A 23,142-nucleotide genomic window follows, 5' to 3' on the forward strand; every position below is an offset into this window, starting at 1 on the left:
TAATGGGGATTGGATTTATGTCCTGAGATTTAGTCCTAGAGGAAGTGCTGTCTTTATCCTCAGGCATCATCATCAAAAACCTTGGTTGAGTTTCTGTCTACACAAGTCCAAGAGGCTTGCCTAGGTTCCTCGTCTGTAAAATAGAGGTATCACCTCTCCCAACTACCTCATGGGCCTCTTGGGAGAATTAGGCGGGAGAGTGAATGTGAAAGAACTTCACAAATATGAACATGTATATGAGTGTCAGTGACTAGTGAGGACCATTTGTGCTTGAAGCTTTTGCAGTGTTCCATTGCAAATCACTCAGCTAAAATGTAATCATGGCAGCTCTTACATGTGACTGTGGTCTAGCTCCCTCCCTCCTCCCACACTTTCCTGATCAGAAACATATAGTAAGAACTCAAGTCAGCAAATAGTAATTTGTTATTTTTTTGTTTGAAATTCAAAGAAATCATTATCTTTTACTTTTTTGAGTTTCCTAGAATAAAAGGTATGTGGCTCTTTAACCGCCTCTTCATAGCACTGACTGTTTAGTTCTGGGCATGAGAACATAATGTTTGGTTATTCTTTTATAGAATCTTGTGTACAAAAATAAAAGCAGAAAATATAGAGTAAAAGAAAAAGTACTGACATTGAAAAAGGCAAAATTTTAATCCTACTGGATTGAGTCAAAAAAGAGAAGTATGTGCCATATTGGGAATGATTAAATTGCCTTTATGTGAAGAAAAATTGTTGAATTAATCATTAATTTTTAAGTTCTTACTGTATACTAGGTACTATTTTAGGCTTTGGAGATAAAAATGCAGAAAAGAAATTATCAGGGAGTTTGCATTCGAGCTGTGGTTATAGCATTTCTTCCTTCTCCTTGCTTAGGACCAAGGTTGTGCAGTTTGGGGACTGAATTTTAAAATAGCTGTATGTATCAAATGTTGATATCTATCTGTGGGTTTTTTTCTCTTTAAGTTGGCTTCAGCTGTTCTGGAGGCCGTGGAAAACAATACCCTAAGCATTGAACCAGTGGGACTGCAACCTGTTCGCTTTGTCAAAGCTTCTGCAGTTGAATGTGGAGGACCAAAGTATGTTAGTCTAGTTATCAAAATTGTGAAAATTATTGAATGCTTGTTTAATATGGGAGGATTTCATGTCATTCCTTTGAAATGGGTCCTGGTGGCCCAAGGACTCCATTACCCTCAGATCAACATAGAATCTTATATTACCAAATAAGATGTGAAGTGATAGTCTTACTCCTTAACATCATGAGTGCATGAATAATTCCTGCTGTGCTAAATAGCAAAGCCCATAACTAGTGCAAAGAGAATGGGGCTTTGGTCCAGGGTGTTGAAGAAACACTTCCTCCTTTCTGTGAGGCAATATATTTCTTCCCTGTTGTAACCACCATACCCACCCCTTGCATTGGCATCCCCTGCTGGCCTACCTTATGGTACCATCATGCCCATGTTGTCACTTCCAGGACCCTGAAACTGTAGTGCCCTTCTTGGGGACTTCCTCCTTCTCATCCCTTAACGCCCTCATTGGGATAGGGCCCAGACTCTCTGGAAGATGGCCTGCCCCCAGTATTGCTCTGTGCTCACTATTGCTGTCCCTTTCCTGTTCCTTGCCCCTACCTGTTTTTGCCCCAGGTGAAAAACTGCCAGTTACAGCTCTGCTCAGTACCCATTCCTGCTGAATCATAGAGCTGGAAGCCACCAGAGGTGATCTGTCTGAGCCCTCTCGTTTCATATGAGGGTGTTAAACCCTGAGAAGGAAGCCTTCTGTGGTTTTTATTACATGGGGAGGGAAATGCCTCCCTTTGTTTCTGTCCCCACCCCAGTCCTCACGCAGACATGGTCTTTCCACGAGGGATCCGGGGTGGAAGCAGAAATGCACAGCATCACTAAGGGAGCTTCTGCCACCCTTTGGGAAAATGGCCCAGCCCAGCTCAGGACAGCAGAACCAAAGTGGGAGCACGTGTTCCCCCTCTTTGTAGGACACGTTTTCCAGGCAGAAGGGAATTCGGTGTGTCATAGCAGTGATGGGAGCTTTATTTGGAAATTTAACATGCGTGTGAATTGTCATAGCAGTTTTATTTTGTTGGTTGCTCTGAGGCGTTCCTTCTGTATTTATGAGCTTCACTTCCCCTTGATGCCAGACGCTTAGGCTGGGATTCACCTGGTGACCCTTTAGACTGAGTCATGAACATAGGGGTGGAGAGTGCCCCCATTCAGTAGACACTAGAGAATTTTAAATTGGGCTAAATATTTCCAGTTCTGTTTCGTAACTTAAATTTTCCACAAGTTATAATTATTGCTGTATAATTATTACTGTATGTTATAATTTAGTTTGTCTCTGAGTGATGTCAAACTCAAATAGAAATGGATCTCTGTGGGTCACATGTTGGCTTAGAAAACTGCGCGTTAAATGATCTGTGTGGTATCATGTTTTTATTTATTTTGCAAATTATTCCCAATTGCATTTTAATCTGCTTGGGGCCACATAGGAGCGGCTTAGTTGGACAACTCTGCTCCTATATGCAGAGTTATCACCCAACATTTAACTTTTATCATATTAGTACAATAAGAATCATAGAATGTTAGAGCTAGAAGCTTAGAAATCATCGGGTCAGCTCCCTAATTTTACAAATGAGAAAACTGAAGTCAGAGCACAAATAGTATGGAAGGAAGTCAGGATTTGAATCCAGGTCTTCTAAGCCCCCTGGTCAAGTAGTCAATCCAGATATATTTCTGCCAATAATGTGCTTGGATTGAGACTTCTGCAGATCTGGGCGATTGGAGTTTGAATGTATTGTATGTAAGGCCGTCTAACAAGTACTCTAAGAGATAAGGAAAGATGAGGTCCCTGTTCTCAAATTTTTTGAAATCTAGGTGACAAGATAGGTGGTGCTTATGTGTAGGAAGAGATGAGACAACAAAGCAAATAATTATAGGATGATTTGTATAAATTTGTTCCCTCAATGCCCTTGCAGTTTATTCTGCCTCCCACCATGAGTCTTCTCTCCATATTTGATCCAATTTGTCTGCTTTGTTCCCTAAAAAGAACATTGATGCTTTTTACTTACTATTTTTTATACATTATATGCTGTTTATACTTCTGTAAACACTTCATGAACTGTGATATTAGAGACATGATATTAGTGGTAGTTCCTGTCCTTTATAGAAAAAATAGTTTTTTATACTAGTTTCTGCAAATCTTTTCCATTTTTTTCTTTTGTTTTTAGTGCTTTTTCCATTTTTATCTTCATATACCCCTGGGATGATTTAGTTTGATTGGATATCCTGATTTTTTTTAGACTGGTTTTACCCTTCACTGCTTCTCTCTGGTTTGTAAGATTTTACAAATTTATATTCTAACCCAGCGTTGCCGTTGGCAGCCATCTCTCTCCATTTGGCAAGTATGTCAAGTGTTTACTGACTAAAAGCATTTTCTCCACTCTTTTGGTCTCCTTGTTGTAGCAGTTAATTTACTGTAGTTTAATGAATGTTGATGTCCAGAAACTGTGTGATTCTTAGTACCCTCTGCTTCCTTTCCCTCTACTTGGACACCATCACTGCAGAAACAGAGGATCTAGGGCACAGATCTGGGACCATTTTATATTTTTCTTCATTTCATGGGTTGCCTTTGCCAAAAAAAAAAAAAAAAATCATTAGGAAGAGGGTAGCATGTAGATGATGAACCTTACCGTGATTAGCAAGGCTGGTCTTCAGTCTGTTCACAGGCTGTACTTGAAGCCTTTTTTTCCAGCATAGGAGAACCTGCTACAGGGTGCCCAATCTTCACTGTCATAGCCTTTGAGAAGTCAGGATCACCTCCCTGTCAGACTGCAACAGAGTAGGACTGATATAGAATACCTACATAGTATTTCATATCTTCACACCCAGAGTACCCCGGGTTTGTGAGAGCATGAAATATTATACGAATGTGTTTGTCTTTAGGGAAATCATTGGAAAATCTGACTTTAACTAAAATAAGATAAATTTGCAATGTATTTATTCATATTACAAATTCTTGCCTTTTCAGAAAGATACAATATAAAATCCCTTTATTTATAATTTGCTTGAAAATTTAAGAATTCTTATAGTAATTAGGTACTTAAAAGAAGACTTAGACTGAGGAGAGAGGGAAAGAATACAGTGAGAAATATAATGTGAAACTAATAATGTTGGAGTCAATATCATTATAAGGGCATTGAGAGATTGGTTTAATTGACCAGGTATTTAAAGGGAGGGGAAAGTACCAAAAATGTGGAAAAAATATATGAGATCTCATTGTGACCAAGAAAACATCAACAACCACTGTCCCATTCACACAGTTTTTACGAGGATTATAGATACATGGATTAAGGACATTTTCAATAGGCAGATTTTGTGTGGAACTAGCAGGTAAACAATATTCAACAACAGAATACATCTTTACCATCAAAGTAAGGTCCACCTTGTGTTTATTGTTTGTTGACTGCCAAAAAAAAAAAAAAAGCATCCAAGTTAGTAGAATGAAGTGGCTGGTTAGGAGCACTCTTAGGAAAAGCTGCCTCCCATCTACAGATCAAGATAAGTTTCTTTGAAGATGTAACAACAGAATATTCATTGATGTCCAATAATAAACCTCAGGTGAGGTATAAAATAGGGAAGATTGTGCTTACCCATTGTGTTTACCATTGCAGTGGAGGAGATTCAGCAGAGAGCACAGGTCAAGGAGAAAGACCTCTCAGTACTCATTGTGGGTAACATTGTGTTGGTTGCATTAAGCCTCACGACATTTCAGAACTTCTCAATAGAGATCTGTAGTCACTCAGAAGAATACAGTGTGTCCATCCACACATGCAAGACTCCGTGGCTGGAAACTGTCTCTTGCACAGATGTCAACATAAATTTGGATAGATACCTTATCATGATTGTTTACATTTCTGGGACAGATAATATAGACTGGGCCCAGGGTTGAAAAGGAGGAGGAGATGGGCTGGATTTCTTTCATGAAGTTGCAGAGCACTTTTACTGACCTCAGCAAAGACCTATCTTTTTAATACTGACATTTTGGTGTTGTGGCTTTATGGCAGCCAGACCTGGAACAACCCTCCCTTCAAAAAGACTAAAGGTGAACATCACACCATTGGTAGTGGAAGGCACATAGTGGGAGTGGGCAGACTGCAGTGTATTTCTAGTGAGGAACTCTGAGGAAGAAGAGATCCAAAAGATGTCATCAAAGAGAGGTATAACAAGATGAGAATATGGGCTATCCATGTGGTGAGGAATGGTAGACAGGAACATGGCAAGATGTTCCATATTTATTCTCTTGAGGAAGGGAGGAAGGCCTCCAGCACTTTGGGTGGAGTCCGTGTAATGAACCTTGTGGAGGTTGTAGATGGGAGTAACACAGGATTATGAGCCACGTGGATGGCTTATGATCTGTCATTATGGGGAACTCCCAAATCCATTTGAGGATGTAGGTGGTGGAGTGACTTTTTTGTTTTTTTATCGTAATTTGAAATATCAGTACATATAGCTTGGGTTATTTAATGTTACTTATTGGGAGGGAACTTGCCATAGCAGGTAGAGTGAATGAAGGGCTTAGGAGTCAGGTAGACCTGGATTTGAATCCTCCCTCTGACATTTACTAGCTGTGTGAACCTGGGCAAGCCATTTAATTTCTCTCAGACTCAGTTTCCTTATCTGTAAAATGAGGTTAGTGGCACCTACTGCACAGAATTATTGTAAGAATTAGATGAAATAATATGTAAAGTGTTTTGCAAACCCTGAAGTCCTATATAAATGTTAGCTCCTGTTATTGTCATCATATAGCTTTACTTCTTTAGACTAATCATTATGCCAAAAGAATTATCAAAAATTAAAGTAGGGGTTTGTTGTGTCGTCATAAATCTATAGGGTACATGTAATTTTTTTGCGGTTATGTCTTTAAAACCACACCTAATAATTTAGACCTTAAAATGCAGCCAAATGTTTTATCTTTTCTGTCATCTAAATCCTAACTTGAAGTTGCTTATTATATTTTGGCAAACATTAGAGCCATGATCAATTTTTCATGTAAGAAAGGAGTATGTTGTACCCCAGATGGAAAGCCGAGGACTGTCCTATTTTTCTCCTTTTGTTTATCTCTCATTTTTGCCCTGTAGGCAACTCTCCTGTCACTAACCTAACAGATGGAAATCCTTTTGTAGCCAGTTACTGGCACCTTCATTCATTTCTGGATGTGATAGAATTGAACTGCCACAGAATTCCTTCCCCTGAGACCAAAAATGCCACCTGTCTTCTACTTCTTAACTGTCTGCAGAGTACCACCTGCCAGTTAGCATTAGAGATCACATTAGCTAGGAGTCTGGCCAAACACTGCAAGCAGTACAGACCTCACTGCTTTACTTCAGTGTTCTTTGTGGGAGATTGTTACAAATATAACAAAAAATACACAATGAAAATGATCATTTTGTTGGATTTCAGAAAATATTCCAAACATTGTTACATCCAACTATTATTATGCTAAATCCACCTAATCCAACTAAAACAAACTATCCAGCTAGTTATGCTCAATATTATCGTTTCTGCATGGAATGGACAGGGTAGGTGCTTTCAGGAGTAAGTAACTCAGGTGTGTAATTATTCTACAGGAAGTGTGCTCTGAGTGGGCAGAGTAAGTCGTGCAAACACAGGATTAAATTAGGAGACTCCAGCAGCTACTACTACATTTCTCCTTTTTGCAGATACAGGGTATGTAATTTGTATAACTTTTATTTAAATTTACCTTATATGTAAATATGTATATAACATGTTGACCTTTTGTAACATTTTTATTTTGGCTTTAGATCACATCAGTGTGTAACTTTTTTACATACATTCGCTATATCCAGCAAGGACTTGTAAAACAACAGGATGGTGAGTACCTATCCTAGCAAATGCTTGCATTCAACTATGCATTAAAAACTTGGAATATATTTTTACTCCCTAGTAATAATGCTGAAAAAAAGAAGGAATGCTAATATTGGCATTTTCTTGAGTTTCTTAAATACTAATAAACTGATTCATAAGTTAGGAATTAAGTGCATTAGATTTTTTTTGTTTTGTTTTAATCATTCTGCCTCTAGACAGGAGCAGTTTTATCTTCAGGGGTGTGATTAGTCAATGTACATGAGGGTAGTACATAGCTCATTGAATTTCTGCCTCTCAAGGAATGGAACAGAATCTAGAGGCAGTCAGATTTGTTTTAATTGGTGATAAACCATGAAAGAGCTAACAATACATTTTTTTTCTATATTTTTTGCTTACATGTATGAAATTAGTAAAGCCATTGTGAGGACAGTACTGAATGGAATAAAGATTACTGTATTCTAAATCAGGAGAGACGTGCAGATGATATACCTGGGAGAACCAAATTCAAGCAAGTGTGTTAATTTTTAATATAGTCTTCCTTCATAATTAGTAATTATTAATAATTCTCAGATTATTCAAGTTTCAGGCTAAAAAATTGGACCTTAAAACCCAAGAAAAGTCTTACGAATTGGACATAGCTATCCAAAAACTAGCTCGTAGCAGACATTGGACTAGCGTAGTGCATCATCATTGCAGTCTGCCGAGGCCATATTAATTTTATGCTGGGTAAAATGCCATTTATGGGCTTTTATGTGTTCATTTTTTGCTGGGGGCAGAAAATCTTCCTATACTTGAAATAAATAGTGGTGTTTTGTTACTTTTCATCCAGATGAACCAAGCAAATTCTAATTTTGTGTGGAACAAAACATGCTAGTTCAAAACTAAGCTATCCTCTCCTTGACTTGGATATTTTCATGTGTTTTTCCTATACAGCTATAATTGTAATAGTTGAGCTATGGTATCTGAGGGATTCTCAAATTAAAAGTTTTTATTGGTGTGCTTAGGTTTTTGTGTGATAGATTGTGTAATACTGCTGTCAGACACCTATTCATAGGATTAGACTAGCAAAGACATTTTAAAGACTGTTGCTAAGTTGGAAAACAAATACTTCATATTAAGTGAGATGTTTATTTTTTTGTTAGAACTACAGAAAAAAAGTTTTATGGTGAAGACAAAGATGTTTTGTTTGTTTTTTCCTCGTGAAAATTAAAAGCTTTCTAGGAGATGAGTTTAGGGGAAGAGGTGATACATTTTTTTTTTTAACCCTTCCATAGCATTTTGTAGAATCATAAACCCGTGCATGTGTAAGAGAAATCTATTAAAATTTTTAAATCCATTGTTATTAGAAACAAAATGAATATTCTTGGTTCCCTTAACTATAAAACCAAGTCTTAGCCGTTGTAATAGGAAAAGTTGAGTAATTTAAATCCATAGAAAATTGCTCCCAATTAATTTTTGTCAACAGTTTGATTCGATAATACACCTTTTACCACTGTACTTAGGGGTAGCCTGACTGAATTTGAGTCCCTTTTTTTTTCTTGCTCACTTTCTCGTAAAGATGTTCAGAAATGGCCGGGAGGTAGCCAGCCAGAACAAGATCTAAGAATTAGATAATAAGTTCTTAAGTAATTGAGCATTAATGTAATTGTTGATGATAACAACATTTATATTGCAAATGGCACTGAAGTGCCTCTTTCCTCTTGAAACAAAGTAACTTTTAATACATGTGTACTACAATACAAGCATAGCATTAATTTCTGATGGAGTTGAATCATATTTAAAATATTATGGCATATCTACTCTAATAACGATTTTTAAGTGTTAGCTGCAGCCATCACAAAATGAATTAAAACAATGAATAGTTTTTAATAAGAAGAGAAGCATATAGACTCAGATTTCTTGGGCACAGGATTTAGTGATGGGAGTTTAAACTAATTCTTTGGTTTCAAATGTGCTTCAATGAAAAATTAAATTAGAATGTAGGGTAGTCTTTCCTTAATGACTTCCATGTCCTTTTTTTTTCTCTTTTGTGCAGTTGATCAGATGTTTTGGGAAGTTATGCAGTTGAGAAAAGAGATGTCATTGGCAAAACTGGGATATTTCAAGGAGGAGCTTTAATTCTCTACACTGAATATGCATGAACTTCACTGAATAACTAAAATGGCTGAATTTTTTATGGTCACTTGATATTTATTTCCAAGAAGTTGGGTCCAAGATGTTTTATCCTGTCTTGCAAAACGCATTAAGGAGTACTGTGATTTGTTTTAAACTGACACATACTGTGTACGCTTACATAAAACTTTAGTTGAACAAACTAAGACAAAGACTTGCAGGTGTATTTGTGATTGTAATTTATAGTTGCAAAAAAAATCTAAATAAATGTTAGATTGAAGACGTGTTTGCTTTCTCCTCTAGTTCTGGTCTGCCACATGAAAGGTTAGCTCATTATTTTAGAATTTCAGATCTCTGATACTTGGAGTAATTTTTTGTTTAAAATGCTAATTGTTTGTATATTGGACTAACAATATCTGTATATTAGCAGTGATTTTTCTGTGAGCCATTTATGAAAGATTAACTAGCTTTGAATTTTACAAATTGGTTCATGAAAATGTGCCACATTACTCTGGAAGATGCAAGAAAAATATGACAGGTGGGCCCAGACTTCATCAAACTTGGAATTTAAATAAATAGCTCCTCAGTGCTCATAATGAGTGCAGAAATGGGAGAGATGAGGGGGAATTATCATGGTTGAGAATTCCTTGATGGAAAAGGTGGGATTGGGACAGTATTGAACAGGCAGACAAGAGGAGTAAGTGAATAAAAGCAGGAATTAGGGTGGGACATAATGAGAAAAATGGTTTGACCCAAGGGAACTTTTTAGTAGAATAGTAAAATATGCTGTAGTAATAATAAATAGTAAAAAGTGGAATAATAAAAAAAATTTTTTAAATTTTTTTAAAGGTTGAGTAGGGCCAGATTATAGAAGACTTTGAATGTGAGGCAGTGGCATTTTAACTTGATGTGGTGGAAAATAGGAACCAACAGAAAATCTTTTGAGCAGAGTGGTAACGTAAGAATGTCAGTTATGTTGGCCATCCAGTTTAGCCACCTCATCATGTACGAATTCCCTTTATAACTGATTTGGTGAATGACCACTGTCCATCTGAGCACTTCCCATGGTGGGGAAGGTCGCTATTTATTTCACTGTTGAAAAATGTGAGTTTTCAGTTTTTTCTTATGCCGAACAATGTCTGCCTCTCTGTAACTATCAAGTATTAGACCCAGGTCAGCTCCACAATGTTGTAGCTCTTCCATGTCATAGCCCAGCAAATATCTGAAGAGAGCTCTGAGTCTTCACTTTTACCTTTTACTTCTTTCAACTATCCCTTGGATAACATGATTTCCAGACTCTTCACTACTCAGGTTGCCATCTTGGATTCATTTTGATTTCTCAGTGACCTTAATGTACCTGAAGTTTATCATGGCACCCCAGATCTGATGTGACCAGTGACTGTTAGTTTTGTAAGTGGAATACAATACTTTTCTATATAATGTCCAAGATTGTTTTAGCTTTTTTAGCAGTGAAAATTATACTTCAGGAAAATGAACAATAGTAATAAGAACTAGCCTTTATATAGTGCCTTAAGGTTGGTAAAACACTTAGGTTTGATCTCGTAGTTCTCACAACTCTGATAGGTGCTAGTATTCCTTTTTATGGTTAATTATGAGAGTACTAAGGCTGAGAGTTCAAGTAACTTGTCCAGGCTCTCACAGGAATTAAATGCCCAAGGCAGGATTTGAATTCTGGTCTATCCTGATCTATCAGGGCAGGATATGTGACATGTAGTTCAGAGGGATAATAGTGCTTTGAGGTTTATACTGTGTTATTTTAAAAAGTGAAAATAAGCTGTCATACCCATTTTAGAGATAAGGAAGCTGAAACTCAGCGGTCATGTGACAAACCAGTAGATGTCAGAACCAGGATTTGAATTTGGATCATCTGGATTCTGGTGGTCTTGAAGGCAGTCTAGTTAAAAGAGAAATGGAGACAATGGGATCAAATTTGAGAAACATAGAAGAAAGAATCAAAGCTTTTATAGTTGGTTGAACAAAGGAAAAGGATGAAAGAGAAGAATGAAAAATTCTAAGGTCTGTAGCCTGAATCAGAGGTTTCAAACATGAAGCCCACAACACTCTCTAGTGTGGGCCCCAACTAGATTAAAATGTGATTGGGAAATAGTTAACATAAAAATACAATAAAACATAGATAATACTTATATATGGTTTGCTAAGTCAGTACATAGAATCCTTATGTGTGGTTTAATGGTCCCTGTTTCCATCTGAGTTTGCTAGCACTGGCTTAGATATCTGGGATAGGGAAGGTGCCATAGGAAGGGGGAGAATAGATAAGGGAGCTGGGTTTGGACAAGTAGGAGAGAAAATGATACGTGTTTGACAAGATAGGGAATCCAAGTGGAGACAATGGGAAAGATCAGAGCACTGAGACTGGCATCAGAAAGGCTTGAGTTCACATCCCACCTCGACACTTAGTACTAGCTGTGTAATCTATGGCAAGTCACCTGCCTCCCAGGCTGGCTGGCAGGATAAAATGAAGTAATATATATCTAAAATATATATGAAGCGCTTAGCACAGTGCCTCCTAATATTGATATTATTTTATATTGATATTGATATTGGTTTTTAGTGTCAGTTATCAATTGATATTGATAGTAGGCACTATATCAATGTTAGCTAATATTGTTAATATTATTATCATTATTATTATTGTTAGTGGGTTAATGGGTAGAGGTCTCTCTGATCAGCTAAGTGGCACAGTCGATAGAGTACTGGGCCTGGTGTCAGGAAGATGTAGCCTCAAGCTGTGTGATGCTGGCTAAGTCAATTCACCCTGTTTGCTTTGATCTTCTCAACTGCAGACTGAGGCTGGAGAAGGAAATGGCAAACCATTCTAGTATCTCTGCCAAGAAAACTTCAGTTGGGGTCACAACTGGAAACAACTAAGCAACAGTAAGAAAAGTCTCACTTGGCCTCAGAAATAACTAATATCGGTAAAGCTTTCTTAGCCATGTGTGATGGATTTAGGGCAGTGAAACTGACTTAGGGTTGACCATAGTTACCAATGAGCATAACAGGGAAAAAGCATTTGGGCAAAATCAACTAACATGTCAACTGTGTCTGATTTTATACCATTCCAAGAATTAAATTAACTGCTTTGTTAGGAGTTGGAAGACAAATGCCCAGGTATTAGAATTTCCTTACCACAGTTTTATTATGCCCCATTCCTAAGCTTGTGATCTGTTTTCTTTAGTTGTGTATTTCCTCCTTCTCTTCTGGTGTCTTGTAATATACTTCAACAATACAGCTTCTATTTTTGCCTCCACTGATCTTCATTCAGATACTTTCTAGCATGCCTCATGCTTTTGACTCTTATAAAAGAGTATTTCTTCACCTGTTCTGTTCCTTTTGAATGAGGTATATATTCTTCCATAGTGGTACTATAGTCATGAAACCTACTTCCCTGAGGGTCAGCAGTTACCTATGAGGTCATTTATGTCTTTATGTTAGAACCTCTAGTTTGCCTTGCATATTATCCATGCTTTTTTCATTTGTACATAAACATCTGAGAACCCTGTGTTTTACTAATGACTCTTTTCTTGATTTTTGGTTTCTGTGAATTACTAGGTATCTCTACTGTGCTATATAACTCTTTTCAGTGGTATCTAACCTTAAATCACTCAGTAAGGTGTTGCCTCAGACAAACTGAGATCCAGGAAAGACCTTAGCTTGAAAAAGACCAAGGTCTCCCACCGTATCTGGGGTAATTTCCAATCGTCTTGCCACTGAACTCATGATCCTGGAGGAGAGAGTGAGTCTGGTGGCTTTGCACTGCCCCACTTAAATCCAGTTCACTAGCCAGTCAAGACATCACCCTCCTTCAAGAATGAAGGACAAACCACAAACTTGATAGATATTTCTTCCCCTTTTTCAATTTTAAGCCCTCCTTACCAGATTTGCAAGACCTCAGGTAAATATGTTTTTACCAGTGACTTGTTAGTTTCACTCCATCCCTGAACAGGAGCTCATCAAACTTATATTTTAATCTACAATTTAGAAATACAGGGCCATTTTCTTTCTTAAGCAGCTGTTCACTTCCCAAACCTACCATTCTCTTCTAATGCTCTTGCCTTCAAATGGCAAATAGGGATGGACATACCACTTGTGTCTCAAATGGCTTCATTTTCTTCCCCAGAACTGTAGCTCATAGCAATTCTTTTTGGGGCCCTTTAAATGTAATTGTTTGTCTCTGCCTGAAGCACCAATGGAGTTATTGGGTTTGACAAGTCTTGAGAGGGTGTCACATCTTGTTAGTATGCTCCAAGAGGAAAGCAGACTTTCCTATTAGAAAACATTGGGTTGATAAATAGATTTTTAGGTCTCCCACAGAGAATCAACAGTGACCTCTATTTTTTTCTTTTCTTCCTCTGACACTGGATTATTCCTTTTCTGATGGCATCTGTATGATATCATTCCTTGGAGCAAGACTAGCCATTGCTTTTTCAGAGGATCCCATCATTTCCTGCCGTCAGTGTACCCTTATACCTATTACTTAGCTCCAGTGAGCTCCTTGTACTTGCTCCTTACTTTCTTCCCTTGTCACGTTCTATCATCTAAACTGCCCGACACAGGTCATAGGATGCCCTCTTCCTCTCCAGAGTCTTCCTCTGTTTTGATGTTTCCCTTTGCCATTTTGAAATATTTCCTCCTCGCATACTCTTTTAGTCAAATTGAACTACAGTTGAAACTCCTTGAGAACAGGGAATGTTTCTGCCTTTCTTTGTATCCCCAACACTTAGCACAGTATCTAACATATAGTAAACACTTAATAAATGTTTGTTGGCCAACTAGATTTTTGCTTCTGCAAGTTGATGGGGAACCCATGTTTGAAGCACTTGTACCTTGTATCAGACAGTTTATTAACTAAAGGCCCAGCTTAGGTGTTAACTGCACCATGAAGTTTTATCCTCATAAGATGTTGAGTGTTGGAAGGGACTTAGAAACATGAGTACAATTGCCTCATTTTACAGTTAGGAAAATAACCTTAGAATTTAAGTGACTTGTCCAAAGTCCTGCAGGTAATTCTCTTCTCTTCTTAAATGTTCTTATGGCATTTAGTCTAGGTTTCTGGCCTCTATTACCTTCTACCTTAAATCATACTTAAGTAAATGTCAGAGCCCAGCCCCATGTCACCTCTTTAGAGTATTAACTCCCTAAGATCAGCATCTATGTCATTTTTCATCATGTCCTTTTTATATGGTAGGTCTTTAATGTTTGTTGAAATGAATGCTTGTGATGAGAACTTTATCTAGATACCTCTTAGAGTTCTTTGTTGGAAGCCGTATCATACATTCTTTGTTGTTTTTCACTTGTGTCCCAACTCTTCATGACCCCTTTCGGGGTTTTCTTGACAAAGATGGTTTGCCGTTTCGTTCTTTAGCTCATTTTACATTTGAGAAAACTGAGGCAAACAGGTTGAAGTGATTTGCTTAGGGTCACACAGGTAGTAACTATTTGAGGCCAGATTTGAACTTGGGAAGATGAATCTTCCTGACTCCAGACCCAGTGTTCTATCCACTGTGCCACCTAGCCGCCCCTCATAAATTCTTAGTTATTCTAGAGTTTATTAGCAGAGTGGCAATGAAAGAAACTTTGGGAGAAAATGACCACATATTTTAGAATTCATGATAGCTGACCTGAGACACTGGATAAGCATCAGTTATCTGACATGGATGTGACTTTAATCAAAGACAGATTAGGAAAGACAAGCCAAGAAGCTGCTAGAATTAGTGGAGAATTTAGGATTTTGTGCCCTATAGCCCAGTGATTCCCAGTAAAGGGGTTTGGACTCCCATGGATCCAGATTCTACCTGAGACAGATAAATCCAGGTCCATATGAGGCCAGAGCCTCCTTATAGTAAATTTGGATCTGTGTGAGCCCAGACCTCCTTGTTGGGAACCCCTGGGGTACAGGTACATTTTCTTAATTGATGTATTCTAGAAATTACCTGACACGTAACAGAAAGTTCTGAGAAAAGACAAATAACACATGGTGTGGAGATTCTTGAAAGGAGGTTGGTTCAAGAGGGCTGCGGATTTCTCAAAATGAATTTTTGGAGAGCTAATTGCAAATTGCAATGAGGAAAGTTAATATGGCTGCATCCATTTTTGCTTAGATTTAAATATTTTTTCTTGCATTTTAGAAAGCTGGTGGTAATTAGATGATGAAGGTAGCTTAAATTCCCATATACTTTGACCCAGAGAACCTGGTGCGAGATGTGTTCCCCACCAAGGTTTAAAACAGAAAACCAGGTTTCATATGCTTCACAGTACTAATGTTAGAGAAACAAGCAAAATAGAAGCCCATAGACTGGGGAATTGCTAAGCAAATTGTGGTCTGTGTGACCCTGGGCAAGTCATTTAACCTCTATACCTCAATTTCCTCAGTTGCAAAATGAGTCATTTGAATTTCTAAGATCCCTTTAAACTATAGATCTTCCCGTGCCATAAAAAAGCAAGTAATCTGAACAATTCTGAAAAACTCATCAGAATGGGAAGAGTAACATGAAATATTCAAGTCTAGAATCACAATATATACAATTACTTCAGCAATGTACATAGAAGGAACTGTGAAATGAAACTGAGCTCTAGTAAAAAAAAAATTTGACAAGCATGAATGGCAACCAACATGGAGATGAGGAGATGAGGACGAATTTACCTGCCCTAAATGAGTTCCATCTCTTGAGTTCGAGAAGTTGTACTTCATATTTAACATTGCAGTGAATTGAAAAAAGTTTGTCAAAGTACGTGACTGTTGAAGTTTCTGTGTTCTTTGACAAGTAGTAGAAGAACAGAACCTCTTTGTGGCAAACTTTTGGGAACCTAACAAGAGTCACAAAGAATTGGCAGGCATGGATGAGTTGTGATTTGCATGAGTGGAGGGAACTCCTCATATTGGGATCACAGATATCTGAGCATTTGAAGGTAAATTTTCATATGAAATTGCTATTATTGGTAATGCCTTCTCCTCTAGTGATCTTTTCCTCCATCTATTTCTCATTTTTCAGCATCAATATTTTGTTTAAGTAGGCCAGCTTGGAATTGTTTTATTATATATTTTTAGTCTTCCTTTTATACTTTGTACTGATGTTGAACTTTGTTTTAAGAAGTCAATTGTGTATAACTGTTCACAAACAGCTTATTCAGAAATGTTTCCCACATCAGTAATGTCACATTTCCTGTCTTTTTTTTTTTTTTGGTACTCATCAGATCTAGGTCCTTCCAATTCTTTTTTTTTTTAAGAAGAAGAAGATATTCACGGTGTATAGGGGTAAAATTTCTTTATTGTGTACAAGCCTTTGTCTTCCCTGCTGGACAGGGACTGTTTTTGTGTTTTTGCCTTTCTCTGTACCCAGTGCCTACCACAGTGCTTGGCACATAGTGAGCTCTTAATAAATGTTTGTTGATTGATTGGTTCCTTACTCCTGAATCATGTTTACTATTATTATTTTTTTTTTTTGCTGTCTTCCCCTACATTGAACTCCCCCATGTTGAATTCACTGAGTATTATGAAAAGGCTACATTTATTTCATTTAGAAATGTTTTAATCAGATTCTTCTTAGAATTTCTCTATCTTCTTATTCTCTGTAAGTGGTATTGGTGCCTATGCACTGGTCATTTTTATGGTTGTCTCTACAGGTATTTATCATGAGCCCTGAAGTAGGAGATGATCATGTAACCCATGAAATATCTCTTCTTGTCTTTGGATACATGTTAAAACCAACTCTGCCGTACCAACTCCTTCTTCCAGGGAAAATTTTCTTCCATATTAGCTGCAACTTAGTCTGGTAGCCTCGTTTCATTTATAGCAAGAATGTTACGACTGAACCTAAACGGTTTCTTCAGTCATATGTCCATGGTGTAGTTACTGAACAAGGATCTCAAATATAGGGTACCAACAGCTAAGTTAATGTGTATAGAGAGGCTAAAAAGTGGTTCTTAAAAACCTCTGGCCCTGTTTGCCTCTTTGCCCATTCCTGCAGAAGTGGAAGGGGCCTACAAGAAGGCCAAGATTATAGACTTTGTTTCACGAGTTGCCACAGCCAGAGAATTCATCACCAAGTGTCCTTGGAAAGCAGATACGGTTTCTTGCTGTGGCCATATTGGAACTTTCGGAAGCCTTTTTAAAGAAATCCTGCCAAAGTGTGTGTTTTCCTGATACAGTTTTTGAGAACCCGGATCTACCTCTGCAGCAGTCTGAGGTATCAAAGTAGGATTTTGTGCAGGAGGAATCATTGCAGCGAGTGTATGCAGTGTATTAGGGTTTGCCTCAATTTTAAGGCTCACCTAGTGGGCAATAGAGAGGAGCATGATGAGTATGAGTAGACAACAATATGGTACGAACAAAGGCTTCCACTGATATTGTGCTCCATGTCAGGAGACCTAGAGCAAGACCTTGACTACGTTGGGTGGGATTGTAGAGGATTTACATATGACAACAGGAGTTACTGAAGATGAGTATATATAGGTGGGTTGTGATGTACAGGTCATGCCTGGTTTAGGTTATTTTAATTAAATGGAAACTTTTGGAGGTTTACATCATAGTATGGAAAATCACAGAGGATGTGTGTATTTAAAGAAAACTAAAAAAATTAGTAAGTCAAATGCATAAGCGCAGTATATGAATCCTTTATTACCATAGTACATGTACAGAAACTTATTATAAAAAGTTAATTTTGTTTAAAGTTTCAACATGCTAAAGACCTATGGGCTACGCACTCTCTCCTCGTCTCTCTACCATCTAGACTCAGTCATGTGATTTTCATGGCAGTGATCATTGTATTTTGCACTTTTCATAGGAGAAGGAAATCCTATACCAATGACTGCAAAGACTCTGCATTCTGTGCAGAACACCAATCTCTCACCTGTAGAAACTGCAATTTTTTTTTGGTAGCAGTGTGTTGTTTTACTTGTTTTGTGTGTTAAATAAATATGATCAAAAGAGTTATTCCCCTAAGCCTAGTTAAGGAACAACTATATGCTTAGAGTATAAGCATTGATGACTATGGATAGAGGAAGAGTTCCTTCACCAAACAAGGGATAGAGAGGACCACAGGAAATAAAATAGATAATTTTGCTAAACAAAATTAATTTTTTGCATAAAGAAAGTAATTCAGTTAACATCAGAAGGGAAATAGTTACCTGGAGAAAAAAATCTTTGCAGCAACATTTTCTGATATCTAAGCTATATATTGAACTAAACAAGAGCCATTCCCCAAAAGATATAAGGATATCAACAAGTAGTTCTCAAAAAATAAAAAAAAAATTATAAACAACTCTATGAAAAAAAATCACTAAAAATCAAAAAGAACTCTGATGTTCCACTTCATACCTGTCAGAATGGTAAAGATAACAAAAAGAGAAAATGCTGATTGTTCAAAGAGAAAGGAGAATAGGTGATGAGAGAGTTGTAAAGTAGATCAAATACTCCGAAAAACAACTTAGAACTATAGCCCATCAGTGACTAAATTGTGCATGTTTCTTGTCTAGGTGATACCACTGCTGAGTAAACACACACATACCTCCTCCTAGAATTAAAAGAAAAAGCAAAGGACTCATGTATATACATGCATATATTCATGTATATATGTATAGAAATATATGAAAACTATAAATTGCAGATATATATACACATACACAATTGTATATATACACAAATGTGTATATGTATTGTCCAGTCATTTCAGTCATACCTGACTCTTCATGGCCCCATTTTGGAGTTTTCTTGCCAAGGATACTGGAATGGTTTGCCATTTCCTTCTCTAACTCATCTTACAGATGAGGAAACTGAGGTAAACAGGTTTAAGTGACTTGCCCAGGGTCACGTAGCTAGTAAGTATCTGAAACCAGATTTGAACTCAGGAAAATGAGTCTTCCTGAATCCAAGCCCAGTGTTCTATGTACTGTGCCATGTAGCTGCCCCATGCATATGCTTATATACTTATGTATGTTTATTTATCTACACAAAAATAGTGACAACAATTTTTATTGTAGCAAAGAAATAGGTACTAAGCAGATCCCCTTCAATTGGAATTGATGCAATACTTATGGTATATTAACATAATGAAATCTTACTGTACCACATTATTGTTTGTCCTTCATTCTCAAAGAGGACCATGACACCAGGAGGGTCATGCCATGACTTGCATGTGAATTGGATTTAAGTGAGGCAGGGCTGTGCAAAGTCATCAGCCTCACTCTTTCCTCTGGAGTCATATGGGTCCGGTGGCAGGATATAGATCAGGATGACTGGAGACAGCCCCGCTATTGTACCATAAGAACAGAAAAAAGGAGAGACCTAGAAATACCAGTATGAAGGAATGCAATGTGAAATGAGTAGGGGAAAAATAACTGGCATTGTAAACCAAAACAACCCTGCAGGACTTAAATTCTTTGACAAATGCAATGATGAACCAAGACTCTAAGGGATGGCCAACGATGGTGTGTACTTCCCACTTCTTGATGGAGAAGTGATTGGTTACAGGTGTCAAATGTTACATATTTTTGGACATGGACAGTGTGTGGATTTTTTAAAATTAAATGATCTTATTTGTTTTCAGTGTTCGACAATCACTTCCATTTACCTTAGATTTCCCGCCCCGTCCCTCTGCCTCACCCCCCTCCCTCCCTGAGACAGTGTACAATCCTATATAGGTTCTACATGTACTTTCCTATTAAATACATGTTACATAGAAGAATTAAAATGAATGGGAGAAACCATAAAATAAAACAAAACATAATACAAAAGAAAATGGTCTGTTTCCATAGTTTTTTCTCCGGATGTGGAAGGCATTTTGCCCCAAGAGTCCAGTGGAAATTTTTTAAGTCCTTGCATTGCAATGAAGTACTAAGTCTACCAGAACAATTCCTCACACACTGTGGTTGTTGCTGTGTACAAAGTGCTCCTGGTTCTGCTCCTTTCACTCAGCATCAGTTCATATAAGTCTTTCCAGTCTTCTCTGAAGTCTTCCTGTTCATTGTTTCTCATAGCACAATAGTATTCCATTACATTCATATACCACAACTTGTTCAGCCATTCCCCAATTTGTGGGCATCCCCTTGATTTTGGCCACCACAAAGAGTGCTGCTATAAATATTTTTGGATATGGGGGACCCTCTCCCATTTTTATGATCTCTTTGGGATACAGTTCTAGAAGCGATATTGCTGGGTCAAAAGGTATGCATATTTTTGTAGCCCTTTGGACATAGTTCCAAACCGCTCACCAGAATGGTTGGATCAGCTTACAGCTCCACCAGCAATGAATTAGTGTTCCAACTCTCCCACATCTTCTCCAACATTTATCCCCTTCCTGTTTTGCCATGTTACTGTGTGGATTTTTTGCTTGTTACAAGGGAGGACTTGTATTTTATTTTGTTCTGGTTGCATCGTGAGGGCAAGGGGAACGATAGCAATGCCAAATTTAAAAACCGAAAGCAAAGTGCCCGTGAAGCAGTTTTTGAAAGAAGGAAAGGAGTTACAGAAAGGTACCACAGATAAGTGGGATAGCTTTGGAGCTAATGATCTGACTTTAGTACTTACTTTTAAAAAAATACCAAGTTTTACATCGTGAGACAATAAAAAAGGCCTCGGTGTTTGAGAGGAAGGAATGTACTTTGTGTATGGCATATTATCTGGGCTTTTATGGGGAAGTGCCAGTTCTGTGAAAACAAAATGTATAAATGATGTTTTGAAAAAGAAGTTGTTATTTCCATTAAAGTGTGGATTTACAGTAATTTATTTAATACCTTTTTCTGGTTTGCACAGTGTTTTCCTCACAACAAACTTGTGAAGTTATTGGATACTGAGACTTTTGAACTTCACATTTTATGTTTTCACAAGAATTATCTCCCTTTTTTTTTCTTAAATGAAGCTGAAGTAGGCAGAGACTCTGGCATTTGCCCAAGGCTTACCAACAAGTAGAACTATGAAAACTTAAAAATCCTGATTTGGTATTACAGCTAACATATTTATTTAGACTATTTTAAACTTTGTAAAGTACTTCCATTATGTTATCTAATTCATTACTCACAACCCTGTAAAGTAGGGGCTATTATTATCCCCACTTTATAAATGAGGAAACTGAAGATTTATTATTTTTTTTGGAGTCAGTGGAGTTAAGTGACTTGCCCAGGGTTACATAGCTAGTAAGTGTCTGAAGCCAGATTTGAACTCAGATCCTCCTGACCTCAGGGCTGGTTCTGTATCCAATGAACTACCTGCATGCCCCAAGAGCATTTCTTAACTATAGCATTCTGAAGTCAGTATTTGACAGAAATGAGTTACAAAAAACACTACTTCCTGCTATCTTGAATTGTAGACTCAGCCCCTCCTCTGCCTTAACGTCCCCGTGGCTGAAGAGGTCTGCTTTGTAGTAGTAGAATTATGAATATCCTGTTCTAGAATGACGGAGAAGATAAGACTATATATTTATTACCCATCTATATAATTGCATGTGTCACCGAGGCCAAAGGTCCTTGAAACAAAGAAGAAATGCAGAATAGAATGTTTTCTGTATTAAGAGTGGAGGATGGATTTGCTCCTGCTTCCCTCTTCCACCTGTTAACTTTTGCTTAACACCCTACAATGTACCCTGTTTCTGGTAGAAAGACCAGTAAAGATCATAACGTATCCTTGCCTGGAACAGGTCACTAATCTTTACGTCTTTAGAACAACATGAGACTTTTTCAAGTTTACTGGTAGATCTCTAACAAACAGAGGGCAACAGTCCCTACTTCCTGAAGTTCGGCAACGTTCCATTTGACCAGGACCTGTGTCTTCATCATGGATGTGTTGGGAGAGAAAGAAGCGTTGCAGCAATTCTTTGAAGGTAAGAAAGAAGCCAGCTTCAGCAGGGAATAGTAGGTTCTGGAAAATGACTGACCACTGTTCCCTTTCCCCACCTCTATTTATAATTTTGTTTAAATGTTTTCTTCAACAAATACCTTGGAAGAAATACCTGTGTTAAGAGAATTCTGAGAATGGATGCTTGTAGTAAGAAACTGGCTTGGGAGGAGTAAACAATTCTTGTGTGTTCTAGATTGTAGTTGAAGTTATCCTTGAATCAGAGATTTTAGAACTGAAAGGAACCTCAGAAACATTTTCATCTAATATTATCTCATTTAGCAGAGTATTACATTGAGGATAACCAGTTTAGCATGATGTGCTGCTCTAGGGGTGGGTGTGGGTGTGTGTGTGTGTGTGTAATATATAGACATATTCTCAGTTTTCTATATCATAGATGAAAATGTGCATGTGAGAATATATGTATGTATTTAAATTATATGTGTATGTGTACGTATGTCACATGCTTCAGCGGCAGGTACATTGAATATATGTGTATAACATGTTTAGTGTTATACAGGTAATGTACCTACAGTTGAAATGTTATATACATATTATATGTGTAGTCTATGTGTTATAAACACACATATGTGATACAGTCAGTGTACTTACTGCTAAAGTATGTAATGGTAGAAGGAGAATCATCCTGAGAATCAGGAAGGCCTGGGTTCAAATCCTGCCTCTGAACTCCCTGTTTTCCCACCTGCAACACTCTTTATCTCTTAGTACCGAAGACAACTCTCTAAAACAGGGGGCTTAATGTAAGGTCCATGAACTTGCCTTTTCAGTACTTGGATAATTGTATTTCAACACAATTGGTTTCCTTTATAATCTTACGTATTTTTATGTCATGCATTTAAAAACATCATTCTGAGAAGGGGTCTAGAATACCTCAGGGGTCCATGACAGACAAAAAGGTCATGGCTCCTTGCTCTAAGACTACAAATTGTGGAACTGCTGACCTGTCAATAGAAGTAGAGAAATATTCCTCATGGACAGCTCCCAACACTTTTGACATCACAGAACCAGACCAAAAAATGTGTATATTATACATATTGGTGGTACATGAGTATAGGTAGGTGGCCATTCTTTTTATTGATTTCTGTTTATCGTTTTTCTTTACAAAGATGAAAACAAAAATGGATGCTTTGGTGTTCATATATATATATATATATATATATGTGTGTGTATATATATATATATATATATATATATATATACAATCCCTAAGTAGATATTAAAATAAATAGCATTCAAAATACAGCAATTCTC

The 23,142-nt window shown here is 37.4% G+C and overlaps 1 protein-coding gene across 6 annotated transcripts in view; it reads left to right on the forward strand.

Annotated features, from left to right (window-relative positions):
* RAB3IP (RAB3A interacting protein) overlaps positions 1–16,450 on the forward strand; it is a 57,660-nt gene extending 41,210 nt beyond the window's left edge. For 5 of the 6 annotated variants that reach the window (XM_072655364.1, XM_072655360.1, XM_072655361.1 and 2 more), the window contains 4 exons: positions 964–1,076; positions 6,635–6,734; positions 6,830–6,899; positions 8,929–16,450. In XM_072655364.1, coding sequence (XP_072511465.1) covers positions 964–1,076; positions 6,635–6,734; positions 6,830–6,899; positions 8,929–9,011 — 366 coding nt within the window. In that variant the 3' untranslated portion in view covers positions 9,012–16,450. Of the gene's footprint in view, positions 1–963; positions 1,077–6,634; positions 6,735–6,829; positions 6,900–7,303; positions 7,406–8,928 lie in introns of all 6 variants that reach the window. The other variant, XR_011977268.1, reaches the window with a different exon arrangement.
* The last annotated feature ends 6,692 nt before the right edge of the window (positions 16,451–23,142 follow it).

The sequence above is a fragment of the Notamacropus eugenii genome, chromosome 3 (genome assembly GCF_028372415.1).
Source record: "Notamacropus eugenii isolate mMacEug1 chromosome 3, mMacEug1.pri_v2, whole genome shotgun sequence".
NCBI classification, from domain to species: domain Eukaryota; kingdom Metazoa; phylum Chordata; class Mammalia; order Diprotodontia; family Macropodidae; genus Notamacropus; species Notamacropus eugenii.